This window comes from Copadichromis virginalis, linkage group LG17, assembly GCF_057382275.1.
Source record: "Copadichromis virginalis isolate Kocher_CV1m ecotype Utaka linkage group LG17, C_Virginalis_male_GT1.1, whole genome shotgun sequence".
In the NCBI taxonomy this organism is placed as follows: Eukaryota; Metazoa; Chordata; class Actinopteri; order Cichliformes; family Cichlidae; genus Copadichromis; species Copadichromis virginalis.
Genome location: NC_140634.1, coordinates 30,537,467 through 30,558,519, shown reverse-complemented (window position 1 = coordinate 30,558,519; position 21,053 = coordinate 30,537,467). Strand labels below are relative to the sequence as shown.

The following is a 21,053-nucleotide window of genomic DNA, read 5'->3' as shown; positions in this document are numbered from 1 at the left end:
AACTTTGGATCTGCTCATCTGAAAATGCATTAACTAAAAACCCAATTGTGGCTGAATGAATTAAAAATGTATTTAGTGTTGTTCTTGTTTTGGTTTTTTTTGCCATAATCTAAAAATTAGTTGGTGTAGAAACTATAAATAATAGTTACACTTCATTTACTGCATTACTTGACAATCCTAAAAGCTGAATCCCTGAATATGGATTGTACAACATAGCACTGGTCACCAAATAAATTGTAATCTTAGATAGACAAACTACAGTTTTTAAATGATGAATTGATTTATTAAAGGAAAAGCTATCCAGACCTACAGAATATGTCGAAAAGTAACTGTCCTACTTGTTAAATCATGAATAAAATGTAATTAACCACAATGTTGAAAAACTAGTTGCAGTTGCCTGATTACTGCCAGACCAGGTGAATTACTAAACACTCAAAACTGTCTGACAAAGCAAAGATTCTCAAAAAGAAACACATCATGCCGATCTAAAGAAACTCAAGAATAGATGATTCTGATGGATGATGGATGTCAAAAAGTCATTGACATCCATCATTCTGAAAAGGGTTACAAAGCCATTTCTAAGGCTTTGGCACTCTAGTGAACCACAGTGAGAGTCATAATCCACATACAGAGAAAACTTGGAACAGTGGTGAACCTTCCCTGGAGTGGCTGACCCACCAAAATTACCCCAAAAGTAGATCCAGGATGTCACAAAAGAAGCCAGGTCAGAGTTCATAATTCAACTACAAGAAAAAGACTGGGAAAAAATGGCAACCAATTTGTGCCCTGAAGCTGAAACACTGTTGGGTTATGTAGCAGGACAGTGAACCAAAAACATAACAGCAAGTCTACCTTTGAATGATTAAAAAAAAAAAAAAAAGAACGACCTAGTTTAAGTCCAGACTTCAATCCAGTTGAGATTATTTGGTATATTACTTGGATGACCTTATGTTCCAAACCCACCAGTGTGCCTGAATTAAAACAATTCTGCAAAGAAGAGTGGATCATGATTCCTCCACAGTGATCAGCACCAGTTATCACAAATGCTGAGTTGCAGTCCTTGTTGCCAAGGTTGGCACAATCCGTTATTAGGGTTAGGTATAACTACTTTCTCCACAAAGGGCCAAGGAGGATTGGAGAGCTTATCTCTCCCCCTTAAATGAAATCCTTTATTTAAAAACTGCCGTTTGTATTTACTTGGATTTTTTCTGTCTAATATTAGAATTAAATTATGACCAGAAATATGTAACAAATATGCAAAACAAACAAACAAAAAAAAACAGGAGGGGGGCAAATACTTTTTTTCACAGCAGGTCACCTTCTTTATATTGAGAAAAAAAAAGTATCCTAATGTTTATGAGCCGATTGTTAAAAATATTTACATAAAACACGAGGAAGCTAGTACTAAAGGACAAGCTATTCACACTGAAAGTCGTGTGTGACTAGTGCAAAAATGTTTGTCCTAATTGACACAGTAATAGTGACCTTATATCAGGATGACTGAACAAGACTGGCTTCAAAATCAAACCAGAGAAATGACAGCTTTGTGTTTCATCATTCTCCCTCACTGGTTTGATCATGTTTGGGGAGAACAAAAAAAAGATGCAGATGCATAGAACCAAAAGCAGACTTGATTTAGCTACAAGAAAAAAGGCTCACAACACTTTGTGATTTCTGACTCTTTAGAGTGTTGCAATAAAAAACAAAACTAGAGCATTTGTATGTTTAGAAGAGTTTTTGTGGCCGACTACATTTTTAAAGCACTTTCCTACCAACTCAAAACATATTTACATGTTTAAGATTCCCTTGGACGCTCAACAAAAATAAAATGCAAAAATCCTCAAACAAATAACAACACTGACTTTTTTTTGTTTGTTAAATCCTTGGAGAGGGCAGGAGCACAGAAAATTGCTTCAACAACTGATTGCATCCATAAGCATATTTGTCCTTCTTTCAGTGCTCTTTATGGTCTCCGTCCTCTTCCAGTTTTCTAATCTCTGCCTTAAGGTGGTTGATGTTCTCTCTGCTGGCTTTGAGTTTGTCTTTCAGCTCCGCGATCTCTTGGCTTGTTCTCTTCTTTGCCACTTCCAGTTTCTCCTTGGTCCTCTGCTCCAGTTCACCGACTGGAGAAACGCACAGACATGAAGACAAAAGCGACTCAAAACTTGTGAATGCCTTTTTGTTTTGTTTTTTAAAACAGTGTTGAATATATGAATACATACACTCCGTCTCATGTTTGTAGGCTCCCAGGGTGAGTTGCCTCGATGTGGTCAGTAGCTGCTGCATCATGGCTGTTGGATCCTGAAAGATCTGAAACGCAGAAAAACGACGCATTCAGAGTTCTCGCTCTCAACAATAACATACAGCGATTGATGAGCTCACACAAACTGATATACAAACACCGTCAGAGTCTAAACCAATGGTACCATTTCATCGTAGAATTCAGACACAACTGTCTTCTTGGGCATGGCACTGGAATCTGACTGGAACAGCTTCAACAGGTGGTACAAGGTCACCTAAGAAAACAAAACCAGAAATTCAAGCAATGGATACAGGCACATTTTAAATAAGCTGATCCTCATAGACAACTATATATTACTTATCAAGTGCTGAGGATTACACAGTGCTGTTGTGTAAATATAAATCAGATGGCTTTTGATGTTTTTTTTCTTATAAGAAACCATACACTAAAGAAGAACCATTTAAACTGTACACTAAGAGAAATAGCACACCACACTCAAAAGTGTGTATTTCTTTTATTTATAACATGTGTATTTGAAATACTAGGGCGGTGGTTTAGACACTCACCTAACAAGTGATTTGGTGGTATATAAATAAAACTGATTAGAAAATTTTAAACTCTAGCTCTCTCCTATATGCATCTCTTGTTCCGTCTCCCTCTTCCCTTTCCCCTCACCCCCCAAATAAATCAAAGCAGATGACGGAGAGCCCGCTCATCTATCTCCTTAACCACTTATCTAATTCAGGGTCATGGGCTGGAAACTATCCCAGATGTCACAGGGTGAGAGGCAGGGTATACCTTGGACAGGTCTATAACAGAGCTAATACAGATTGAAAGGCAACTAATTTAGAACTAGTTACCCTAACATGTGTGACTGTGGGAGGATGACACTGAGAGAAGCTACGCAGATACAGGGAGAACATGCTCCACACAAAAATGGCCCAGCTGACCAGGAAGGACAAACTTTGCTTTGAGGCAAGGCTGCTAACCACTGTGTCCACATGCCACTCAAGCTCTAAAATGTCTATCATCAAGCAGTCAAAATATATTAAACCCCTTTCATTCTGGTCCACCTGTATGGTGGATTCAAACCCTGGACCTTGTTGTAAGGAAACTGTGATGACAACTGCACCACGGATCGCTCAGCTTTCTCTGAAACAGCTAAGTAACTATTTGTGTTGGCTCTTACAGGTCTCTCATTGGGATCGATGAAGAAGATCTTGATGATGATCTCAAACTCCCCCCAGCCTGTCTCTGTGATTTCATATGGAGGCTTAGTGACCACTGGAAATAAGAGAAACACAGAGAGCTTCACAGAATAATGAATTTTCTGAAAAAGTGTCATATATTAAAAATGGATAGATTACTATTTCCAGTAAATCCTTCAATATTTCATACTTGCAATGTAAAGAGTCATCTCACCTCTCAGAGGGTTACCATAGCTCTCATGTAGCTTGAACTGGATCTTTTTCACATAAGCTGACATATCCTGGTAGAAAAGTATTTTTTAAGTCTTTTCAAACAGCATTTTGTATCGTTTTTCAGGTAAATGACACATTTTGTAGGCCCTGCTAAATCCCTCTTACTGATGTGGATGCCTCACCTCATTTCTGTAAGGCTTCACATACACAGACCACTGGTGTGTGTGCCCATCCTCTTCTCTCTTCTTTCCAAAGTAGCGGGCAACATTCCCAAACACAATAGGCTTCACAATAGTCACTCCCTGCAGCCAACAGAGAGAATACAGAAATTTAAAAACAGGCATGACAACGGTACAAGTGGCAAATACAGAAGTACATAAATTGAATCCGACCACGCGATTTTCGTCAAGTTATCTCAATCCACGTTAAATTATTCTGCTCATTGTTTTAAATGATATAAAATCACAAAGTGGTTCGCCTACACTACACTAGAGTGTGGCGTTAGTTACGTTACCTTAACGCGCCCCCCGGAATCTGGACCAAATTCAGTCATCTTTTTGAACATATTACAACTAAAACAGTGCCGCTAATCCTTTAGTGCGTTATGCAGGACTCTTTGTTGTCCTCTCAGCTTTCTTGTCTAAAAACCTTGCCATTTAGGCATTAAAAGTAGGCGTTACACACAGCGTACTACCATTTTAAACTGCCAGCCAAACAAGCGCCGGAAGTAGGTAGTGCAACGTATTAATCTGTCCTGATAGAAAGGCTACCAGGATTCTAAGGTTCCGGGCCCGGCGGAAGCAAGAACGTTTGCGGCCATTACAAAAGCAACCAAACTATGGTCAATGAACCTTTTAGTTCTAGGCTTCTGTGATTTTTTTTACTTCAAGTGACATGATGATGTCTAACATGACTGACAATACAGAAAACAGCAATTACTTTCGGCAATCCTGTTTTCATTTGCTCATTATACTGGATATTTTCGTCACTTTTAAGGTCTAAAAATGTATTTATCTGTCAATGTTTCTAGTGAGGAAAAACGAATCACTTACGCAATGCTATTTTAAGTATTCGTTTTATCCAGCAGAACATTCACAATCGGACAGGATGTCGACTCTTTTTACACAATAGTTAAGTTTTAAACCTCCTCACACCTGATGTTCTGCACTTCTGTCCGACACTGTTTTATACTTTAACAACCCTTTACCATTATATTAGGATGGACTTAAAATTCTGTTCAAAAGTAAGCCTTCAGGTCTAACACTTAAGGTGCGAGGTCCAGGCAATCTCCAATGGCAAAACAAGTGTTTTGGCCTAAAGTTAAGAAAATACTTTTGGACATCATACGTGATTTTTAAGCAACTGCTCCAAAACAAAATTTCCTTTCCCACACTTGTTTCTAATAAAACGAAACGCATTATGCACAAATAAAACAGAACCACAAAACAAACTTAATTTGTATACTTTATTCTTTGAGAGCAAATGATAATCTATTTACCTGCAATGTACCACTACATGTAACCATTATTGGCGGTAGAAATACACCTGAACCTTAACTTAAAATCCCAAAGTTACAGTGGTGATACAAATTCAGCAAGTACTTTGCCCAAGTGAGACCATTTAATATGGAAGCTCATTTCATTTTTTGTAAAGTCAAAAACTATTTTACTCATCTTAAAAAACTATAACTTCAATTTGTAGCAGAAACATGTTTCCAAGTCATCATGCAAAGGCCCCTTTACTAGACAAGTGTGATTTTAAAATAAAGTATCTAGAAACCAGCAGCAGTTAGTAACTAACTAGCAGTTAGTGAAAACATCTTAGTCATACAAATACTGAAAACTCATAAATACATATGTATATACTTTCCAACTGCTTGTGCAGTTTAAAGACTCCCGCAGTCGATCAGACTTCTTGTTTCTTCACTGGTTGTGTTTGTAGACCTAAAAATCACTTACCTTTTCGTGCTGCGGAACAAAAGCTAACACAAAGAAAATGAAACCAAATTCCTGTACAAATGCTCTTATTCTGGAGGGCTACACTTCTGCTTAGCTTGACCAGGGCAGAACTCCATTGGAGTTACCAAATTCAATGCACAACTAAAGAAATAATTTAATAATTTAAATAAAAACGAATAAAAAAAAAAGAAAGAAAACAAGGCACATGTATAGTATTTTCCCCAAACAGCTCAGCAGGAAATAAAATGAGGAAAAAGAGCAACTAACTAACATCAAATTAAGCCAATATCATTAAAAAACATGATATAGGGCCTTAAAACTTTCAACATTTTAAAACTAACTGTTCAGAAATAGCATCATTATATTCAAAAAGGTCCCATTTTTTTCTTTTTTTTAATATCAAAATCCAATTTACATTTTGTTTACATTACATCACACTTTCAGTGAATTTGCAAGGATACGGAGCAAAGGCACTTACATTCCCCAATAAGTCACTTTCTGAAGTATACTGAAAAAGAATACACTTCAAGAGCAAGACAATGGTTTCAAAAGATGCTGGTACAGTTTCCTGCACAGCCTGTCATTCAAATTCCTGCTGTGACTCTGAATCCAAAAGTTTTACATTCACTGGTTACGTTTGAAAATAAGGCATTTTCTAAATTGTTACGGAGTGAAATTGAAATGACATTATTAAAAGAATAACCCCCAGAAAGACAAGGTGTCAACACAAGTTTCAGATTTTTTTTGGGAGCAAATTAAAAATTTCACCAATGGCGATAATTTCACAAAAATGTGTTATGTTGTCTGCATGCAACTTTGTTCTCGTTAAAAACCATACAAAAGCACCATGTTATTGCGCTGTATTCATACTGATTTGCATTTAAGACACCCGATGACACACTGCAGCATCAAACCTCAACATACCTGTAATTTCCTGATTTCCATTAACTCACATTTTAAAAACTGGTGGTATAATCGTGTTATATCATGTGTGCTGGGAAAGCTGTGGCAATGTAATTTACACTTGTTTTTTTTAAAAAATAATTGTAAGTTATAATAAAAATAACTGAGTAAAAGCTAAACCAGTCATTGCTATTTTCCCAACCTTGCATGAAAAAAACAAACAAAAAAAAAAAAAACCCTAAAAGCTTCAACAAATTGCTGTCCGTCCATTTTGACAAACATGCAAAACAATAAAAATGACAGGTGGCAGAATGTTTTACACTGTACCGACAAATTAAAACGCATTTTGTTCATGGTTTAGTTATTTAGATCTATCATGGAAAAGCCTTCAAAATTCAAATACATAAAACATGTAACATCTAAAGTGAAAGGCATGTAACAAACTGGTTCATACTTCCCAATTAAGGAATAAACACTTTCACTCAAGCTTCAACTATGAAGGCTGCTTGAATTAAAATCTGATTTTAAATCATTATATGACAGAAGTGAAAGACAATTTGTTCATGCGGTGTTTCAGTGATAATTATTTAGCGGAATTACAAAATAACCCACCATCAAAAACCATTCCAAACAGCAGGGTCTTCTCTTTTTTGGTTTAGCATGTTGACTATGTAATGCAACATAAGATAAAAACAAACCAAAGTGACTACATCCTTGCCATTTACCAATGTAAAAAAAAAATAAAAATAAAATAATAATAATAATAAAAAATCTAAGTCAGTATATACATTTAATATAAATGAACGAAACGTAGAGGAATTCACTGAATGCAGAGTGTACCTCAGTAAACATTTTTTATTACAACACCATCTAATTTTAATCAAAAAGCAGAGACATTTACAAACGTACTAGCCATGAAAAGAATAAATGAGAACGAGAGAGTGAGGGTAGGAGAGAAAACATCAAGCACATACCTTATAAAAACTAATCTCTAAACTGTATATACACACACACAATACAGCGAGCCAAAGAACAAGAAAAAAACAACAAAAAAAACAAAAGGGTGTAATGTTTGTGTCTTCTATTTGGGGATCGTGCAGGCCATTTATTTATTTATTTATAAGTCGCAAAAAAGCATCACGCTTACTTTTCATGTCAAATAAAACATCATAAAAATAAAAGAGCTGTTTGGAAAGATTCTTTTGTCATCTTTAGTTACCATGAGTATAGAAGTTTGGATAACATAGCCTTACACAGGTCAGGGTCTTCCATCCGCTGCTCTTAAACCAGGCAGACAACAGATAGAGAGAAGGATGGGTGGAGAAGGATAGGAGAGGAGAAATGGAGGGGGTGGAGGAAGTGATGGTAGTTGTGTTCCTGTCCGGTCATGCACGGAGGGCAGGGAAAGAGTTCCTCCTTTTCCTTCCATCCATCCTTGATCCTCGTAAGCTGAAAGGTGTCAAAACGAAGGGTGGAGTTTGGTTTGGAGCCAGCCCAACAGTGAACATTTTCCCCACTCATCATTAAACCTCTACACTACATACACAAAATTTACACCAGGGCTGGGTTCAATTCACCGTCACTCTGAGCCACGAGGTTGGAGTTTGTTCAAGTCATTTTATCTTAGCAAAGGCAGTGCAGACAGAGAAGCCTCTTACACGCGGCATAAATGGCACTATGGTATTTAACTGCTACTCTTAACACTCTGTTGGCTGTGTATTGTCCCCAACCCTAGCAAAGACACAGAAACATATCATGCACAGTTCAACAGCTAACATTCAAGAACTTAAATTGAACTCTATGAGTATGTACACGCACACACAAAGAAAAGTATTTCAATCTTTCGTCAAGTCTGCGCTGCAACTACAGAAACATGGATTTCAAAGTATGTACATGCATATACACGTATATACATGTACAGATGTTTGCATGTGGCACTTAACTCTTTTAGACATAAAAATATTGATAAACATATGTAAATGCACTTAAATACCTGGGGCAATTTTGTTTGTTCCGTTACAGAATTACAAATTCAGGGATGGACAATGGTTATAGTGTCTAAATGGCCAAATTGTGTATGACCATTTCGTCTTGTTTACAATATTATTAAATGGTGTACCTGCATCAACATTAGGTAATACTTTCAGAATATTAAGTCTTACTTATAGCGTTTCAATTAATTTGGCTCTCAGAGGACTATAAAGTGCAGAAAACAGAAATAAATAACCTTTAAAACTTACAGGGAGTTTTATTGGAAGACCTGAGCTAAAAGTTTTTTTTCCTTTGACAAGTCTTTAACTATAGCAATAGGGATTTACCTTTCAATCACCTCCAAACATTTCAGTATTTGTCATTATGACCAGCAGGTTACATAACGGAGTACACTGAAAACTTTGCTCACTGTGGCAAATACCAGAGAAAACCATGGTTGCAATTTGTTTAAGCTGTATATTTAAGTGAAAAGACAAAGGACTAAAACAGTAATCAATCAAAAAAACAGCTATGAAGGAAAAAGCACATACGGCACATCTAGTGAAACCTTTCCTGCCCAAGCATACCAAGAGTTTTAATAAAACAGAAAAAAATATGACAGTGTGATTCTTACGGTGTCGCAAACATGGTCAAAGTCAGGAAGATGGAATATTTTGTGCTTGTAATGCTTTGCATAGACAAAGTTGAGCATGCAAAGTACAGGAGTCAGAAAAAGCTACCTCTAACCATAATTGTAAAGGACAGCAGCAGTGGGATTACAGTTCTACACAATTTAAAGCACCTTACCAGAAATTTGTACAATTTTAAGATGAAATGACAAAAATTGTGATAAAGAAAGTCATTTCAAACTTGTTGTTTCAACATTAAAATCACTGCTTCACACGCTGAAATGAAGCCAGATAGAACTGGTATCTACACCAAAATTCAAGTAAGTACAGGTGATTTTTTTTACATTGTTTAATGATTCAAATGCATAATGAAATTTGATAGGTTTCATAATCTGAAAGGTTTTCTTTACACAGTATATGCCTGCAGACAAAAGCAGTTGAGCTTACAGCCACATCGCACATCTCAGTACTCCTCCCATAATCACACTTGACATAACTGAACTTTTCTCAAGGGTGAAACATTTAAATTATCAGCCCAATAAATCATTTATATCGGGTTCATTATATTTCATATAAAACTTTAAAATGTGTAGTAGGTGTGTCAGTTAATACAGAATGGAAATGAAACGGGACAGAGCCAAACCAGGGTCAAGCAGTCCATGAAATAGTCTCAGTCCACTAACTTGGCTATGTGCTACAAAAGGCTCGGCAAATAAGATTGGGCCAATACTTACCACTGCCTAGCTTATAGACTGCCGTCTAATCTTTCACTGTTATTACTTATGTGTGTATGATATTTCAGAAAACTACTCACAGACAGCTCATTGAGTATGAAAAAGGTACACATCTTTTTCACCAACTAACAGTTCATGTGTTATATACTGTAATAACTGTGGGGCTAAATATTAAGAATTAAAACCATGTCCATTTGCCTTAGCTCAGCTATAAAGTCAAACATTTTCTTTTTCTATATTCTGGCCAAAGGCCAAAATTAAGGACATGAATTACATTTCAACCATGTTATGGACATGAAGGCTGTTTGATTAGCTATAACCTAAACCGTTTGACTCTGGTTTGACATGTGTAAATAGCTTGGACATTAGGGCTGCACCCCCCAGCACACATACACCTACAAACAGGCTGAAGAGAAAGCATAAAAGTAACTTAAGCCTGGTACAAACACTGTGCGTTCTTGCATGGAAACATGAACAGATAAACAGTGTTAAGCACATCTCGAAACAACAAACGGCCACACTACAAGAAGAGGAGCAATGTACTTGGCACTCAATCTCAATTATTTTCCTCTTTAACAAGCTCACAAATATCAGTAGAAATGCAAAGGCATGGTGCAATGGAAAAATTGGGACATATCTCACCATCAACATTTTTGCTCGCTTAATTTTGATCTTTAGTCATTTTTACTGCAAACAACAATTTATAAATATTCTTCAAATGCATTTTGGTGCTTGACACATTGCAATAGGCTATTAGGCCTTGTGCCCACAGAGGATCTCCAACAATGACAACAAGATGGCTATTAAAGGAGACAGCAGCAACTTTCACATTTATTAGTTAGATTTTTTTTTTTTTTAAATTTGGACTTAAAATGAAAGTTAATTTACAAAAAAAAAACTTATGTATTTGACAAAATGTAATCTTTTGTTGTGAGGTTCTTGGTGGACACAAGGTTTTGCAGGAAAAACGTGAGCATGTAAAGAACAATTTTGTGGAACAGAGACCAGATCAACTCAACAAGCTAGAACTGACAGCTAAAATCAACATAACTCTCCAGTATTTACATGACAAATTGCCTTTAGAGTTTAAGTTACATTCTTTTGGCTACTTTCAAAATGCAGCAACTCCATAAGTTAAACCACCCCAGTTATTATTTTCCAGTATAAGAGAAATAGGCACACAAACAGGGAACAATGTGAATATATAAATATCTTTCCAGTGGGTGGAGCATAGTTCATGCTGTTTGAGTGCAAATACATGAAGATATCTTTAGTGGATAAAGCACATTTAAAATCGGGACAGATATTATTTGGGAATGGGGGCAACTGTACAGAGATGCTGTAGGGTCCACGTAACCTACTCAAGTCTGCTTTACATGCAACACTGTAGATATCTCAAAGCTTTGGCAGTAAAAGACAGCCAAAAAACCCAAAATGGCTGAAACACTATATCCAAAGAAGCCCCAAAACTTTTCACAAGTTAGCGGGTTATTCAACGTGCAACTGAAGCAATGGAAGAAAGCATCTTCACAAAGAGATTACATAACGACTTGTGAAACCCTGACTCTGAAAATCCCAGACAAAAACCAGCACAGGGCAGAAAGGCAGCCTAAAATAGTTGACTCAAATCATTTGAGAGCAATACACTATTAATGATTTTTGTATCCAACAACATTAGGTGCAAGCTGACAATTAGAATGTTCAGATAAATGCATCTACAACCACAGCACCAGTTAAAATTGAATTAGCTTGGATATAATGCTAAAAATAGACAAAAATCTCACATGCCTGCATGATCTCTTTGCTAAATTGGACCGATTAAACTGAATGCTGAAGCCTAACTCACTGTCATGAATGTTATGCAACAGTACAAGTTCTCCCATAAAATTGTGACTTTCTTTTCCTGAATCATGCAGAGCCCTCTAAGGGTTAACACTGAGAATATTTTTCTGGACTAGGTTTGTGTTCTCTTGCAGTAATGTTTTCTCTGATCCATGTAAAAAAAAAAAAAGAAAAAAAAAAGCTAAACTCTATTATGAAATTGCATTATACTCATTTTGACCACTACACGAGTAAGTTGACTTTCAGTTGTGACTGTTCAGGCACAGGTATTCAGTTACTACAGAAACTAGAGGAGCTCTTAAACTGTAGCTGTGATTTTTGACTAAAGTTGTTGGAAGACAAACTGTCAGCGTGATAGTGGCTGTGACCACAGCTGTGCGTTAGTTACGGTTACAGTTGTGACATACAAGGAGTCGTTTATGATAGGTCTAACATTGAATGCACATGGAGAATATATGTAACTTGTATTGAATATACTCTATTTCTGAACACTTGTGGTATTTTAACAACTAGCATTAAAGCATTTTAATAGTACAGCAAGATCTCCACTTCAGTCCATATGCAGAAATTATATTACTATGAGTGAACGCCACAATGGCCTACAAAAAATAAAATAAAATAAAAACAAAAACTCCAGTGTAACCTTCTGGGGGAGCTCCACAGACTCAAAGAGCTTAGGATCTAAAAACACTGATTTTCTTAAGCTTGTGCTAGCTTTTAACTTTAAATCACTTTTTTTTTTTTTTTTTTTTTTTTTTTTAAATTGTGTGTCAACATAATAGTATGATAATGCAAGTTATTATGCACAGATCTGAAATATTAACCAATTCTCATTACACAGACTCTGCAAACAATTTGATTTCAGCCACTGTTGAATACAGTGACCTTTGCCTCATAAAATGATTAGATGTGACACTGCGTGTAAAAACCACACCAGCATTTGGATATTCAGTAACATATATTTTGACAGATTATTATGTCAAGGGGACAGGCATTTTTCCCTCCTCCACTTCACCTCAACATCTTAAGTTAAGGTGCAATTATACAAAAGTGAGCAAACACTATGCAATAAAAACATTCAACTTGACACAGGTGAAATGTCAGGTGATATTATTGTCATGCAGATATGGCACAATGACATTAGTTTTTTTTTTAAGGGGTGGGAGGGGGCAAAAGTCATAAGATGTTGACACTGATAAATGTTTAACTTCTCTGAAATATCACAGGACAATGATAGATTTCAAATAACACACTAAAACTGGAATATGTACAACACTATGAATGAAACATTTACAAAATGTAGATTGGTCTACTACTGACAAGGTGTAAAAACAGTAATCAATTCAATCTTAACAGACCATATAAAATCTTAATTTGTACGAAATACTGTAAAAATGACTGTACAGTATTGTGACACCCAAATCTTGCCAATCAGGATTGAAGCGACCAGTACAAGCCCACTGATAAACCAAACTTTGGGAATTCACATATAATTAATATGGCAGTTCTGAGTGTTGATATAATAAAAATCAGGCACATTTGGTCCACTTGCCACAGTTCCTGGTAAAAGCCAAAATTCTGATAATTTCTACTTTATTGATGCAAAAACTCTTTAAATTTTATAAAAAGAGTAACTGCAAAAATCATCTCAACAGGTAACGTATGCTATTTTCTTGCCATGCACAGGTGCATACAACTTTTATTCTAAAATGTATTTGTTGTAATATCCAAAGCAACAAATGAACTTTGTAATTTACCAGCCTCTGAAGCCTGCAGACCAAAGAGTACAAAATACATCCAGAAATCCAGTGACTTATATTTTCTCATTTCAAAGGGACTACAGCGTAGATACAACACTTACAGACTCCACACTGTGCCAAAGTGAATACATCAAGTGTGTATTTTGCACGTTTTGTGATACAATAGAAATTGTGATTACCACTGAAGAAATATGGTTTAAATTGACTTACCTTATACCTACCTGAAGACAGAGGACTGAGTTTTGAAAGCCTTTTCGTTGCCTACCTCTTACTCTCCTCATGCAGTAATTTAATATTTTGATGATAACATCCATTATCAGATGTTTAACCATTATTTGGGTGTAAGTAGGATTTGGTTTTGGGATTTATCTAGAGCCAGTGAATCCAATGAGAGGAGGTGTGCAAACAGAGAAGACTTTAAATCTCAACTGTGCCACTTTCTGTTTCTGTCATGCCGTCTGAGCCTAAATTAGTTTGCCACAAGGTTTAAGACAAAGATGCTGAAAAATACACAAAAAAATAAAACTGGTACCCACCTCCTTTCCGGCTAACGGTGCCGGTATTCCCTCTCCCTCTCTCTTTCCCGGTCACGGTCCCGATCCCTCTCACGATGACGATCTCTCTCCCGACTGCGTTCTCTGTAATAGTCCTCATGCCTGTCGCGGCTACGAGATTTGTGTCGTCGACTCTTTTCTCTTGAGCGACTGTGGTCACGTTCCCTGGAACGTTCTCGCCTTGCAGAGACAAACGAACATCAAGTTACAGTTGTGAAGTTTTTAATAAAGTTCAAACACCTACATTTTCTTTTAGTATGTAACTACCTGTTTCAGTGTAATATTTAACAGGCTTACCTTGACGCAGAGCCATAGCTCTTTGACTCAATGCCGTGGAGACAGTCCTGCAGAGAACTGATGAGGACCTTGCAGCGGTCGTCTGCGGACACTTTGGACTGCTTAATCAGACTGATGGCTGTCACCAAAGTCTCTATAGCACTGCCATAATCACCTAAAAAGAGAAAACAGTGGAGTAAACTTTTCATCCATCCATCCTCTTCCACTCATCCTCATCAGGGTCGCAGGCGGGCTGGAGCCTATCTCAAGTGTCATAGGGCAAGCAGCCGGGTACACTGGTCTATTGCAGTGCTCTTTTACTTCTTTGAAGAAATTTAAGTTTTCCCTTACTGACAACATGTAAACGCACTTATTTAAATGTATTGGAAATATATCACCATTTGCCTTACCTGCACTGGCATCAGAAACTGCTCTAGATATGGCACTGGAGGATATGGCTCTGTTCCTGTTCATGATCTCCTCAAACTCTGCCTCACTTAGAGGGGTCCGTGATGTGTCCATGTCCCTAAAAAAATAACAGAAAAAAAAAAAAGGATCAAGCATTAATTTATTTTTAATTCACAGTATCCAAGTTCTAGGCTACCCGAGCACAAACAAAAACCTCATATTGAATGTGTATATATAGTGGTTTAATTTGTTGTTCTTCTCAGTAATTGTTCTTACCGGCCTCCAGGCCCATAATCTCCTCTTTCATATGGTGGCGGGCGGCCGTATGGGTCATTTGGTCCCGGTGGACCTCGGCTATCATTGGGTGGCATGCTGTTGTTGCCAGGGGGAGGAAAGAAGGCAGGGTTCACGTGCGGCGCTGGTGGTGGGCCACCTGGCGGGGGACCTGGCAGATGTGGTGGTGGAGCCAATGCCATAGGCGGGCCAATAGGTCCAGGAGGACGGGGTGGAAAGGGTCCTGGAGGGGGTGGGCCCTGCTGAGGAGGTGGGGGACCAGGTGGAGGACCATAGCCTGGAGGAGGTGGACCTGGAGGCAGGGGTCCCAGTGGTGGCTGGCCAAACTGCCCAGGGAAGAGAACAGGTGGAGGAGGCCTATCACCACGATTTGGAGGCCCAGCCATGGGAGGTGGAAGACCCTGGCCTGGAGGTGGAGGTCCTGGAGGTCCTGGGGGACCTGGTGGACCGGGTGGGGGGCGTGGAGGACCCTGCATGCCACCTAGAAAAAGAGCAAATTAACAAAAAAAGACAACAAAAAAAAAAAAAAAAAAAAAAAGAAAGAACATGAAAGAAGTAAGCTCCAGTAAACCAAAATTATTGTCTAGAATGACACAGACTGAGCTCTCCACCTCTTTCTACAAGAACAAGTAACTGGCAGATTGAAAACATAAAATGTATACTGGCACAGTCGATTTGTGGACTCATTTTTGAAGTCTAGTGGCAGCCTGTATTTTTCTATGTATCTTTTGTACAGTGATACCTTTAGGTACCAAATGGCAATTTAAAGCAGGGACAGTGACACAAAGATGAAAGAAAGCCATTGCTGCACAGGACAACAATTGACGAAAAAAGGTCACAAATGACACTGAAAAATAAATCAAAGGGAAAGTGAACAGATGAGAAGCTATAGTTTCAAGCAGGCGTTGCCGTTTTAATTAAACAAGGCCTTGTATTGGACTGGACCCTTCTCATTAACACTTGACTCAGAAGATGCACTGCTATAAGTTTCCAGAAGCCCTAAAGAGAGTATATACAGTGTATAAACTGCAATGTGGAACTAAGGAGTTTGACTGCTTTACATCAATTACAAACCTGCGAAAAGAATTTTTCCAAAAGTTTAAAAATACGTTTTTTCTTGACACTGGGCCATTATGTCACCTGAAACAACTAATTTACCTAAAATGTACTTAAGCTCAAAAAAACAAAAGCACACGTTTATTTCTTTTGGTAAAAATGTTTTAAAATTTAAAATGCTGCCACATGTGGGGCAAATAATGTAAACTGTCGATTCAGAGTAAGCAATGAAGATCAGCTGCCTCGGGGCAGTAAATGTGACAGTTTAATTTGTCAATAAAAAGCCAAAGCTAGGATTATAAGGCCATCTAATAAATCAATTAGATTAATCGAGGTATTTCACCTCTGCTACGCCAGCTCCCGTTCCTGCCCCCCGGCTGGAAGGGATTGAAACTCATATCCATCAGAGGGCCATCTTGGTGCCTAACCAGATCTGGTCTCATGCCCGAGCCTAATGGGGAAAAAAGCAAACCAATCACAACTCCTCCCTTCAGAAACCTCTACCTGCTAACCGAAGGCCTGTCGCAGCCCAGCGGGACGGGGCACCAGCCACTAAGCGAAAGAAGAGATATGAAAAGGGGGAATGGAGAACAGCCTGCTACTCCATTCTCTTACTGCTTCTGACAAGCAGCCAAGCCAAGATTTGTAAAGAGGTAAGTTTGGCAGCGTACCAAGTCAAGCTTTGAGAAAACCTCTAAGTAAAGGAATGGTGTTGGAAATTTTCACAAGCAGGAAACCACACCATGAGAAGGATCAACTGTTCAACTTGAGGTTAAGTGAGACAAAAATTCAAACCAGACAAAGAAGGAAACATGCAAAGAAAGCCCTGCCAAGGGAGAGATGAGAGATCCCGCAATAGTAAAAAAAACATACTAGATCAGATGAGCCATGATCCCATGCAGGTGTGAGTAACAGCAATGCCTGGACTGTGCTACCTGAGCAGCACTGCCAGACAGAAAGCAGAACTTCCAAGTTTTTAAAACACTTGTGACTTTAAATCTGTTGTGCTGTAACATTATATGTATTTATTTTTTTTCAAATCATCACACAGTCGACAATACTGAACAGAAATAAACTGACCTACAAAGTTCAATATGTGATTTAACACAACCTCTGCCAGCTGTGGTGGATCCATACATGACAGGTTGCACTTTTTGTGAGCTGTGTGTCTTTATGGATTTGCTTATATCCACAACACATCCAGTCATGAACTCGTTTTGACTGCCAAGTCTCAAAAACTAATATATCCACCTCAAGTTCAACTATATATCCCTATGAAATGTGGTTAAACAAACTTATTTTGGTAATAAGCCCACTCAGCATTCAAGACAACACAATCCATTGATTTGGAACGTTTCTGCCCCTAATTTATTTTTGATGATGAATTTTTGAATATCAATATTCATTTCTCAAGTAACTGAGTGTTGTCCCATACTACCAACACATCTTGCTAAACTAACCAGGAAGGTGTGGTGGAGGACCCCCAGGCCCTACGGGACCAGGGAAGCGGTCTCCTCCAGGGCCAGGTGGTCCGGGGAACCTGCCTCTCCCTCGGCTGCCCATGGGAAAACCGCCACGGGGTCCAGAACCAGGAGGACCAGCCTTTCCTTCCCCAGACATCTGACCTGTCTGGGTACCTGTGAAAAGACAAATACAAACTCATTTCATATGTAATCATTAATCAATATGTGCACCTGGCTAAGAGACAAAAACAAGGATAAATTACATGTATGAGTTCATACATATGCTAAGATTAAACACAGGTCATGTAACATATGTGATGTACTGTGTAGTCAAATATATTTATATTTAGAATAACTCACATTCCAACATGTGCAAATTTTTTACATAACTTCTTTTAACCAGCACTGATCTCTTCGGATAAATAAACCATGTGCACACTTGCCCTACTTACTTTTGCGTGATTGCATTTCAAACTGGCTGAGGGACTGCTTGTTGCATGGTGTGACAATGGGATTCTGACCATGGAGCTCCCTCTTTGACAGCAGCTCCATTAACTTTCTAGAGGATGCCTCTGAACCAACACACACCAGAGCAAACCTGGAAAACACGCAGAGGGCATACAGTCAGACAATTGATCGCATAAACATCAATGCACTGTGAAATTCTGAGCTGATAGTAATATCTAAACAAGGTCACTGGCACTCAAGAACATATGTCTTTAGAAACAACAGCCTTGTGGTAATACAATCATAAAACTGACTCAGTGTGATCCCACCCTGTACTCCTAACACGAAATATTTAACATACTCTTTGACTTAGTCCAACTGCATCATAGAAATAAAATACTAAAGACCTCACCCTTTTGACTGGCCATTGGCTCGGTTTTCAAAGAACTTTATCTCCAGCACATCTGTGATGCCTATCACCCGGATAGCTTCTGTCAAGTCCTCATCAGTTGTCCACTGCAAAAACAACCCCAAGCAAAATGGCATCATGTATGGATCACAATTAAATTTGTAAGTCCAATTTTTAGACAATCTGACACTCACCCATGTGAGGTTTCCTATGTACAGGGCGATTCTTTTTCCAGTGTAGGTGTACACCACGTTGGGCAGGGCGCTTTTCCCTCCCTCTGTGCCACCTGGGGCTGGCAGTGAATCCAAGTAATCCCGGTCTTCTGGAGCATCACCATTATTGGCTGATGGGGATATTACGTCATCATACAGGTCGATCTGCTCATGAACTGGGTAGTCAGCTTCCTGTATTAAGAATGCAAGAAAAGATCAGTGAAGCACTTAATATCTAGAGCTTGATAATGATTTGATGTTATTAACACCAAGGATATAATTTATCAGCTTCTATGTCTGATCTGATTCTGAATAGGTTTCCTCACCAACACCAGAATAGCAAACCTACATTGGTTTTCACCATCACATTGTACAAAAAGGTTTCCTTGTAACAGGTGTGCAAAATTCCCACTGAATTGAGTTTGATTTAATTGTTTTTGCAATAGGCAGTTGTCAGAAAAACATACCAGCACTCATTAAAAAGATGTAATTCACTATTGAATCAATTCAAGTTCAATAACACTAGCATCATGCAACTGCTTTATGCTGACCAGGAAAAGTCAATTTAGGGTTAAGGTTCACAGCATATCCAGATATTGTAGTATGATAATAATAATAACAGCATAAACTTGTGATCAGCAGATAGTCGCAAGCTTCGTAGAACTTATATCCGTATCAAATTAATTTGAAGTGGTTTATTTATGCACCCTGTGCAAAACCAATTGCTTCAATTGGGACAAATTAAAAGATTGGGGGTTTACTTAACCAATCTGCCAAAGTCGTGACTTAAATATATCCGTTAAATCATTTTATTCTAATACACTGGCTTACTTAAGTTCAAATTTGATCACCTGGATAAATTTATGCGTCGTGACTTTCCCCAAGCATGAATGCAAACTGAGTGTTTGCATTATGGGTCAAACTCAAGTATGTTTTGAAAGCTGTTTAGCAGTTCGAGACACAACACTATCTTCACATTGGCTAAGCTGAAATTATAACCACCGTCACAGAAAAGGGGCGTGTGGAGAAAAATATCTTCTGAATAGCCCCAACATTGACCTACTCCATGCTAACAACATGCCGTGTTTATTACACTATTCAGAGCCTACTAAGGTTGGGCGACTGCACGAGTTTATCGACGATAGGCTGAGGCTATCGTCAGCTATTGGCCTGACCATTGTCGGTTGGAAAATGTTTATACAACCTTAGAGCCTAAAGGCGTTCGGTTTAGCTTAAAACTTCTCTTTATCAACTGAAAAAAAGTAAAGACTTACTAGACACGACAGCGTGATAGCTGTGAATTAGTCAATGTCAGCTCGCTAACGAAAGTGCGTTTGTTTGTCTTGCTAGCCCGCCACTAACGACCATGCCAAGGCCTGAACCCAAGCTACGCCGTGAAGACGGCTGCTTTTAGCATTTACTTGAATAAATAACAACGCACATCACGAAACAACTGCAGCGTGCATATTAATTACTAAATACATGAAAAGTCGTGTTAAATGTCGACAACCCCACGAACAAACAAAAGTCTGCAAAGCACGCCGATAGCAGAGGCTGCAGGCTTGCAGCATGTTGAAAAGGCCTTGTATGTCAGAGAGCCTCTTTAGCCACAAAAGCTCGCCACTTTGTAGGTTATAATAAATATAGCAGATTATACAGATATTAAAAAAAAATAACACCTATAAGCGAGGTAGGAAAATATGTATTTATTACCTGGCTGAACTCCTCCTCGACGTCGGCGTAGATGTCGATATGATCCACACCGTCCGCCATTTTCCTCTGACTACCAGCTCTCACCGCCTGCGGTGCAGACTACAACGACGGTACGCCACAAACAATGAAAAGAAGACAGGCAACGAGCGCCCCCGCAGGTTAATTTCATTCATTACAACATCACCCGTGTAGACCACGGGAAAATCTGTTGCAGTCACCACTGACTGTGAAACAAAAGCCCACCGTGTTAAAAAAGCAAAACTTATCAAACAGTTTACATGTTTATACATCCTCTTGCTTTACTTATGATTTATAGCATGTGTGACATCAATTTTAATTATATGGCCCCCCTTTTTTTTTAGCCTTGAGACGACGTCCCACAATTTACTTGCTTTTGAGGATATTCCCAAGTCTGGCTTTTACCCAATTTATATGAAGGGAAGACTTTCTATTACAATAAACTGCTTTTTGTTACAATGCTTTGGACATCAGGGAAAGTTAAAAGACATCAAAACCTCCAGGGCTTTGCAGAGTTTGAATGATGATGTAAACTACCACAAAGAAAATGACACACAGAGAAATACACTTCTGTCTTTTTTTTTTAGTTTCACACAGGAGAAAATATAATGTGAAGAGACACAGAATATGTGTGTTATAATTATGCCAATCTACCGTCACATCCTTACTGACAATACAGGAGATTATAAAGACTGTTGTGTGTGAGCACTAGGACAAACTCTTGCTTTTCTTTTAATCGCTAC

General features: G+C 38.3%; 2 protein-coding genes across 4 annotated transcripts; both read right to left on the bottom strand.

Annotated features, from left to right (window-relative positions):
- Positions 1–256: 256 nt before the first annotated feature.
- yeats4 (YEATS domain containing 4) lies at positions 257–4,738 on the bottom strand. Its single transcript, XM_085437638.1, has 7 exons — positions 4,178–4,738; positions 3,846–3,965; positions 3,665–3,731; positions 3,432–3,526; positions 2,427–2,516; positions 2,223–2,310; positions 257–2,123 (listed from the first exon to the last, which is right to left on the bottom strand). Exons 1-7 carry the CDS (start codon positions 4,226–4,228, stop codon positions 1,954–1,956), a joined length of 681 nt encoding a protein of 226 aa, XP_085293764.1. The 5' UTR covers positions 4,229–4,738; the 3' UTR covers positions 257–1,953.
- Positions 3,901–20,396, bottom strand: cpsf6 (cleavage and polyadenylation specific factor 6). 3 transcript variants are annotated; one of them, XM_085437631.1, is made up of 11 exons: positions 20,293–20,396; positions 18,562–18,771; positions 18,371–18,474; positions 17,964–18,109; positions 17,509–17,685; positions 16,392–16,499; positions 14,975–15,473; positions 14,701–14,816; positions 14,312–14,465; positions 13,997–14,194; positions 3,901–3,965 (listed from the first exon to the last, which is right to left on the bottom strand). In XM_085437631.1, exons 1-10 carry the CDS (start codon positions 20,350–20,352, stop codon positions 14,008–14,010), a joined length of 1,761 nt encoding a protein of 586 aa, XP_085293757.1. In that variant the 5' UTR covers positions 20,353–20,396; the 3' UTR covers positions 3,901–3,965; positions 13,997–14,007. The 3 variants fall into 3 exon arrangements, with proteins under 3 accessions (XP_085293757.1, XP_085293756.1, XP_085293758.1); XM_085437630.1 differs by lacking the exon at positions 3,901–3,965 and adding an exon at positions 7,360–7,973; XM_085437632.1 differs by lacking the exons at positions 3,901–3,965; positions 16,392–16,499 and adding an exon at positions 7,360–7,973.
- Between the last annotated feature and the right edge of the window lie 657 nt (positions 20,397–21,053).

Bases quoted from the DNA above. Each gene is read 5' to 3' on its own strand.
- yeats4 (XM_085437638.1), bottom strand. From the start codon at position 4,228: ATGTTCAAAAAGATGACTGAATTTGGTCCAGATTCCGGGGGGCGCGTT. The intron at 3,966-4,177 runs GTAACGTAACTA...TGTTGGCTGCAG, and splicing joins ATTCCGGGGGGCGCGTTAAG to GGAGTGACTATTGTGAAGCC. The intron at 2,124-2,222 runs GTATGTATTCAT...GCGTTTCTCCAG, and splicing joins CTACAAACATGAGACGGAGT to TCGGTGAACTGGAGCAGAGG.
- cpsf6 (XM_085437631.1), bottom strand. From the start codon at position 20,352: ATGGCGGACGGTGTGGATCATATCGACATCTACGCCGACGTCGAGGAG. The intron at 18,772-20,292 runs GTAATAAATACA...TTCTTAATACAG, and splicing joins TCGAGGAGGAGTTCAGCCAG to GAAGCTGACTACCCAGTTCA. The intron at 18,110-18,370 runs GTGAGGTCTTTA...CGTGTTTTCCAG, and splicing joins GCCAATGGCCAGTCAAAAGG to GTTTGCTCTGGTGTGTGTTG.